This window comes from Syngnathus scovelli, chromosome 13, assembly GCF_024217435.2.
Source record: "Syngnathus scovelli strain Florida chromosome 13, RoL_Ssco_1.2, whole genome shotgun sequence".
NCBI classification, from domain to species: Eukaryota; Metazoa; Chordata; class Actinopteri; order Syngnathiformes; family Syngnathidae; genus Syngnathus; species Syngnathus scovelli.
Genome location: NC_090859.1, coordinates 13,624,832 through 13,632,677, shown reverse-complemented (window position 1 = coordinate 13,632,677; position 7,846 = coordinate 13,624,832). Strand labels below are relative to the sequence as shown.

The window sequence follows — 7,846 nt, the reverse complement described above, 5'->3', positions numbered from 1 at the left end:
ATCAATGAAGTGTCTGCGCGTGCGCGGTCAACATGTGGGTCACGCGAAACCGCATCACACAAACTTCAGACATCCGCCAAACGAGCCGATGGGACAAACAATCACGCGCCAGCAAAACAGTGAACACTCTTATAGAGCCCAGATTAAAATCACCTTGACTATTGTTTACCACAGTCAGCTATTTAATTCATAGTGATTCATAGAGAATGAGTTAGGCAGTTTTAGCGGAGGAGATTTCAGGGCGCTAACTTGTGGGATTAGTTTGCGTACAGCCTTTCAGCGGAAGCCGATTGTTGTGGGATGGGCTGTGAAGTGTTCAAGATGGCGGCGCCCTGTGGAGTGAAGCTACTCTAACAGGTAAACAGCATCGATTATTCTCATTCAGATTCATTTTCCAAAAAGAATCATAACGCATTCACATTGCGTTATGAACGGGTGATTGCGCGGCTCGCTTTCCAATCATTTACTATGTCTGACAGGCAACATTAAATTCCGAACGAGTCCGGGACGCTGCTGCCAGCTAACGTTAGCGCTTGGCGGTGAGACCGACTTGTTTTTGTAAAGAGCCGCGATGATGGATTTTCTCCAGAGGTTGCTCATTCAAGCATTTCGTGGAACTTTCCCCCCGTGCGGTGTTGGGTTTGAGGCGGTGACCGCTTTGCGGTGTAACGGTAGCTACATATTTGGATAATCGGATGAAGTAAACCCAACCCTGGCCATTGTTCTCTGCGAGTTGTTTACGCCAAGCAGCAGGAGCAGCAGCAGCAGGAGCAGGAGCAGACAGTGGTCAGTGCACACACGCGTACACGATTTGGGACATAAGAAAAACATGCAGACGAGCCTTATGCATTGCTCTCAAGATGAACGTCAATATTTTTAAGTCTCTTGTTGTTTGCTGGACCTCAGTCCGATGTTGCATTTTTCGCCTTGCGTCATTGCTGGGATATTTTAGGTGTCCTCGTGACAGGTGTTCCTCAATCCAAACGAGAGATGAAACTATGAGTGTTTATACATGGTGAAATATATTCGGATTATCACAGTCTTTTGAAAATAAACCGGTGCTCATTCTTGTCAACGACTAAATCATCTTGAGGTGATACAATGACATAAAACTCTCCTGTTGTCAGCTCGTCTTAATTTATTTTGTCCTTGTCTGCTACCTATTGTTTGTACCCCTTTTACACAGTGCCCTCTTGTGTTCAAAGTGAGATACCACATAACCGCACTGTCTTGTAGCAAGCTACATTTGGATATACTTATTTTATTAAAAGTCATAGCAAAAAAAGCAGTGCTCCTTATGAGATGTTTGTTCGGGAGGTTGTTGCTTACAGCTCGCACGGGGCCAAATGTAATCTGGAAGCGCCGGTGGCGCATAAAGGACCTTTTGTGTATTCCCGAGCATTCCCAGGCTGTCCGAGATCACAGCGAGGGCGTCTGTTGTTGGTTTTACTGACCTGTTTCTGCTGGTTGCTTGCTTACACACCTCAAAGTGACCATGACAGTCATTTCCTTCCTTTCATACGTTGTACACCTGCTTGTTTGACGTAAATACATTTTGGGAAGGAAAGCACGCCTGCTTGTCTACAACCCGAATCCTCTTTTGACTAATTTTCCTTCATGATCCAGCGGTGCCTGGAGACTGAATTGGTGGGTGGCCCCAAGAGAGTCCTCCAGGCAGGAAGGAAGGAAGAGGAAGGACGTTAGAAGGACTCTGCTTCCACCAAGAACACTGCCACCATGGCGAGGGAGCAGCCGAGCACGGGGGACCTCCTCCCGCTCTTGGAGACCTCCGACCTCCACCAGCTAGAAGAGATCAGAGGCCTTATTAATGAACAACTCAGCACCGGTATCATCGGTTATTTATTTTTTAAATCGATCTGCTTGTATGTGTGTGTGTGAAAATGTGTCTTCCATTTGCAGAACGAGGGTCTGTGCTGCTTAACGGGCTGGTGGACTACTTTTTAGAAACAAACTCCCCAGAGGCCATGCATATCCTCTGCGCAGTCCGAGAGCCGCACGACAAGGTGACAAAACGTTGAATATTCATCCGCGCAACTTCATTTGACCGCTTCCTACTTGGCCCTCGCAGCACCTTCTGGACAAGATGAACGAGTGCATGACCAAACAGGCGTGTCGGCTGCCCACCCTCACCATGCTCGGCCACGTCATCCGCAAGCAGCCGTCCTGGATCCATAAGATTGCCCGATACCCTCTTCTGCTCTCGCTGCTCAAATGCCTAAAGGTAGACTTTTCTCAGCGTGGAAGTCAGAGCAGATTTTTTAAAAAATCTGATTCCCTTTGGCAGACTGATACGGATGTGGTGGTGCTGATAACTGGTGTGCTGGTGCTGATCACGCTTCTTCCCATGATTCCTCAAGCGGGAAAACAACACCTGTGGGAGTACTTTGATATTTTTGGCCGCTTGGCATCCTGGAACCTCAAAAATCCCGGTGAGAGATGCATTCAGTTTCCTGCGGCTGTTTTGTTCTGCTTTAAGATTTCAATCTGGACGGGTTCTGCTTGCCACGTTGTTCATGATTATTATTTTTTTCATTCAGGTCACATTTCAGAGGTTTACTTGATCCACCTCCACGCCAGCGTCTATTCGCTCTTCCATCGTCTGTACGGCATGTACCCTTGCAACTTTGTGTCCTACCTGCGCTCGCACTATAGCATGAAGGAAAACATGGAAACATTTGAAGAAGTGGTCAAGGTGAGCCACAACCACACATTTATTTAGAATTTTTTTTTTTTTTGGGACATGAATCAAAATTGCTTTTTACTCAGCCAATGCTTGAACACGTCCGAATCCACCCTGAACTGGTGACAGGAACCAAGGATCATGAGCTTGACCCCACCAGGTAGGTTTCCCAGGCATGTCCCTCTCTTTGCTACGGAATCCTGATTTTTAATTTTTTGCTTCAGGTGGAAAAAGTATGAAATCCACGATATCGTCATTGAATGTGCCAAAGTGTCTCTGGACCCGAAGGAGGCCTCCTGTGAGGAAGGATATGCCACCATGCCTGAGAACTTCTACCCTCAAGTCCATCTGCGACCACAAGACTGCACTTCCAGCCCTTACACGGACCTCTACAGCAGCTATGGTTTGTTCAAAATCCTGATGACAAATTTGAAAAAGATTTTATGAACGCTTTGTCTTGTCGACAACAGGAAGCTCTTCATCCACTCCGTTCTCCACTCCGCGGCAGCCGCTGCCTCCGCCCCTGTCTTTGCCCCCCCTCTCAGGGACACAGTCCAACAATCGTAGCCCACAGACCACCAAACGGCAGGTAAGAACTTTTTTTTTTTTTAGGGATGCCAACCTGGGGGCTGTTGCCACATTTTTTTCCCCCAACAGAACTCCACCTGTGAAGCTAACGCCTCCAATGGCGGGAAGGACCCACTGTGGAGCCCCTCCTCTTTGTGTGGAATGGCCACGCCCCCTTCATCCAGGGGCATGTCGCCCAACTTGGAGCTCTCCCACAGTGCCTCACACCTTCCCAGCCGCTTCCACTGCACTTCCGGTGACTTCTCCGAGTTTGATTTTAAAAGAAAACTATTTTCCTGATTGTTTTGTTTTGTGATCAGGAGGGAAAGGAACATCTGCCTCCAGTACTCCAGCCACTTCATCACCGCCCCCCACCCTGTCAGATGACTTTCCCATCATCTCCCTACCGGCCAACACGGTCCACTCCAGTCCACCCAGAAAAGTAAGCCATATACAGAAATAGACTTGACCATACGGTATTCAAAACCATGTGTGACCTTTCAGGAACGCAGACATGGCGACGGTGGGAAACCAATACTGGTGAGACAGGAACCCGTGAAAGACTCTGAGAAAAGCGGCGCGACCAACAGAGGTGCGTTCCCGTGCAGCAAACTCGCACGCTGCCAAGTTTATTAATGATCGATGCATTCGATTAGATGCCGCGGACGCCGCGAGCGTGTCCATGACGTTGACCGAGCTGTCGGTTTTCATGAAGAAACAAGAGTTGGAGCTTCAGTTGAGAACGGAAAAAGAAAAAGAGGAGGGTGAGAGTGCAATTATTTGTGCTTTTTGTTTTTTTGGAGGATCACAAACCCCGAATGTGTCGCAGCAGATGTTTGGCGCCTAATCCTACTTTTTCCTCACTCTTCTCTTTCGTAGCGGCTATCACTGAGGAGCTGCTCAAGATCACAGAGGACAAGCAGGAGCTTTCAGGCTTGAGGGGATTCGACTCCCCTTTCTACCGCACCACCGAGACTCTGACCGGCTGTCAGACGCAAGACAAGATCGTCACCAACAGCCAAGTGGGCGGGGCCATCCTGGACCTACGCCACGCGGTGTCTACGCCGGACAAAGCGGAGAATAACACCAGCGCCAGTGACGTTGGAAGCGAACAGGGAGGGGGTGACAGCCGGAGTTCAACCGGCGGCCTCAATCAGTCCTGGCCCTTCCTGTCAGGTTTCACCCCTATCGATCACCACCTCCACCGAAGCCCCTCGGCCCCAGAAGATGAAGCGGGAAAGTTTGCGATGTTCTCGCCAAGCCCCTGCGGCAAGACCCCGGCGCCGGTGCCGTACGAGGTGTTCTTCGACCTAGCTCTGCCCAGGGCGGCCTCGCTTTACATCCATCAGAAGACATCGGAGGCCGTCCACAAAGCGGCGCTGGAGAGGCTCTCGAGACGGGAAGAGGGGCTGGAAGACGGCGAGGAGGAGGGGCTTATGACCGCTTCACCACTGGAGGTGCTGGATCGCCTTGTTCAGCAGGGGAGCGACACCCACGATAAAGTCCTCAAGAGGTCAGACTTTGTTTTGGTTTGAGGGATTTGTATAGAGATGAAGAGACAAACTTTGCTTTCTCCTCCAGCTTACCTTTGCCAAGTAAGTCAGCTGACTGGACGCACTTTGGAGGTAAATCACTCTCGCACTCACTCACTCGAACAATGAATGACAAAATGAGTTTCCGCCGCTCTCCTCAGGGTCGGCTCCATCTGACGAGCTCCACACGCTGCGGAGCCAGCTGCTCCTGCTGCACAACCAGCTGCTTTACGAGCGCTACAAGCGAGAACAGCACGCCGTCCGCAACAGGCGCCTCCTGCGACGCATCATCAACGCCACCGCGCTGGAAGAGCAGAATAATGCCATGGTGGGTGCTCACCTGTCACATCGTCCGGTTTGGGAAATAAATGAAACGTGTCCTTTTAGTATTTAGCTACGTTTGCACGGATCTCTGCAGAAGGACCAGCTGAACCTGCAGAGTGTGGACATCACGTCCCTGAGGGAGAGTCTCCAGGTGGAGCAGCAGCGCTACAGGCAGTTGTGGGACGACCGCGAGACGGTGGTGACCCGTTTGCACAGTCAGATCCGACAGCTTCAGCAAGGGCGGGATGACTACTACACCAAGAACCAGGAGCTGCAGGTACATCATGACGTTGTTGTGATTCAGATTTTGGTCTGATGATCTTTAGGATTATTTTTTTTATATTTGCAGAGCAAGTTACAAGAGTGTCAGAAAAGGATGGGCGAATTAGAGGCGGAGCTTCAGGGAGCGAATAACAAAGTCTGTCACACTGGGCACCTGCTCAAACAGATGACCATCAAGGTAAACATTGTAGGCTTTGAGAAATGGCAATTTAATGTTAATGTTTTTTTTGGGGGGGTCATGCATCCTTCAGTTACGCAACAGTGAGGGCACCCAGCAGCAAATGAGCTTCCTGAACAAACAGCTGCTGCTCCTTGGGGAGGCACACAAACTGTCCATGCAGGAACTGAAGTTTGCAGGCGCCGCTAATACCAAGGTATGCTGCAAAGATGGCTTCAGAAACGATGAAAAAAATACTCACATGGCATTGATCGCTAATTCCTACCATGTGCAGCGACCCAGCAGCCACGAGGCCCAGATGCTGCAAGTGTCCCACAGGAAGGAGGTGGAGACTCTGAGACAGAACCTGCTGGTCCAGGGCCAGAAACTGGAGGCAGCGCATCAGAGAGCCGCTGAGCTGGAGACGCTACTCTCCAAGAAGGAACACCTCATTGCTGAACAGAAGAAGTTTCTTGAGGATGTCAAATGTCAAGCAAAGTGAGTTTGCACAGAGGTAACTTCTACTTCTACTTTCTTTTAGTTCACATCTTGTGATTTTTTTTTTTTTTCCATACCAGGGCAGAGCTGCAGGCCTCCGACAGCAGGTACCAGGCTCAGAAGAGAATCGCCCAACTGCTGCAGACCGAAATCCTGCAACTGTACAGCAAAGTCGAGATGGAAGTTCCAGCTAGCTTGCCGCCGGGGCTGAAAGCTGACCGACACGCGCCTGCCGATTCCAGGTTTGTCAGTGTGGCTATATATATGCATAATTCATTTTAATATAAATTATTTAGATGATTTAAAATCCCTCGTCCTCCTCAGCAGCATCCTGGTGCCCGATGGACCAAGTAAAACTCGCACCAATGAGGAGATGGACGGTCGACCAGCACGAGACTCCCACTGCGACAACGGCAGCACTTTATTAGCAGGGCATCTCAAGGCGAGCAAATCTTCCAAGAGCACCGCCAACTCGGTCAACGGCAGCAAGGAGTGCGGCCCGTCTCTAATGGCCGACCGCCCCCTGTCTTGCCCCCGCACCAACCCGCTGGCAATGCTGACGCCATCCGACGCCCCCCTCACCGTGGGCTCCTACCCCAGTGACAAGAGCTACATCGGCATAAGGTCGCGCGAGCTCTTTCGTAACAAAAGCGAGAGTCAATGCGGCGAGGAGGAGGAAGAGGACGAGCAGCCGTCGAAGGCTGAGCCGTGCGCAGAGCCGCCGGGTCCCGGCGCCCGCCTCAGCCTCGCGCCCGCCCCGACTGCGACCCCGAGCCCGGCCGCTCCTCCTGCTCGACCTGCCAAGACTTCCTCGGAGTCCAAACAGCAGGTCCCCGGTCATGAAAGCCCTCGTAGGAAGATAGGGCGGGGCTCCTTGGGGACCGGGCGGCCCCGGCAGCAACAGCTTAAGATCATGGACTACAACGAAACGCATCATGAGCACAGTTAGGAAACGCGACATAGCCGCCGGCAAGTCCAAAGCTAAAGTTTTAAAGGATTTACAAATGGGTCAAAGTAATTCGTCAGCAACTCTTTGAAAGTCAGTATTATTTGCTCCATTCCTCTGAGTGGACAACAGGATACCCCCCGTACTTTTTTGTTTTCTTAAATCAATTCATCCTCAAGACTAGCGGACAAAACTATACATCGGCACCAGAGATTGGTGAACTCGGTCGTGACGATGATGCTTTGAGAAAACATAAGCAAAATGGGAACCGAAAATTTGCAAAGTGTATGAAACGAATGACTATTTATGCCTTTTTTTAACAAACAGCAGCACATTGGGACCTGTTTTTACTCTTTTATTTATCCATTCATCACGGATGATCAAACAAATTTGATTAGAGATGACACAATAAACAGCTTGGTAAGCTTAGCATTGCTCCATCATATTCTTCATATTTAGTGTGACAAAATGCGCATTCTGTTCCTCCCCTCTCACTTTGGCACCAAACCGCTGCACAAATAACTTTTTGTCTTCTTTCTCAATCCTGTTGTCCACCAGGATCTGCTGTCACGTTCTTCTGCCGCGCTATCATTAGCATGTTCAACAATCCACTTTAATTGCCAACCGTAGTCTATACAGCAGCCTAAAACAGAAGGTACAATCTGCACAAACTGAAGAAAGCAGGACTCTCCAATGGGTGACATGGCAAAAAACAGGAAAAGCAGCGGCTTGTGTTTAACTGTGAACAATAAAGGTCGTCTTTAATGTTTTGCACTACAATATTGTGTTTTGTCCATTAGATGCACTTGCTACACTCTTCTGCCATATAAACAAATTAA

General features: G+C 49.7%; 1 protein-coding gene across 2 annotated transcripts; it reads left to right on the top strand.

The window, feature by feature from the left end:
• The first annotated feature begins 104 nt into the window (after positions 1–104).
• Positions 105–7,787, top strand: tsc1b (TSC complex subunit 1b). 2 transcript variants are annotated; one of them, XM_049737639.2, is made up of 22 exons: positions 105–357; positions 1,627–1,846; positions 1,921–2,024; positions 2,090–2,242; positions 2,306–2,450; positions 2,559–2,713; positions 2,788–2,861; positions 2,926–3,104; positions 3,172–3,290; positions 3,359–3,524; positions 3,589–3,710; positions 3,773–3,860; positions 3,925–4,032; positions 4,148–4,781; positions 4,850–4,893; positions 4,962–5,128; positions 5,219–5,401; positions 5,474–5,584; positions 5,658–5,780; positions 5,859–6,061; positions 6,142–6,303; positions 6,386–7,787. In XM_049737639.2, the coding sequence occupies exons 2-22, from the start codon at positions 1,738–1,740 to the stop codon at positions 7,008–7,010; spliced, it is 3,774 nt and encodes a 1,257-aa protein (XP_049593596.1). In that variant the 5' UTR covers positions 105–357; positions 1,627–1,737; the 3' UTR covers positions 7,011–7,787. The 2 variants fall into 2 exon arrangements, with proteins under 2 accessions (XP_049593596.1, XP_049593597.1); XM_049737640.2 differs by having other exon boundaries at positions 107–357; positions 6,389–7,787.
• Positions 7,788–7,846: the final 59 nt, after the last annotated feature.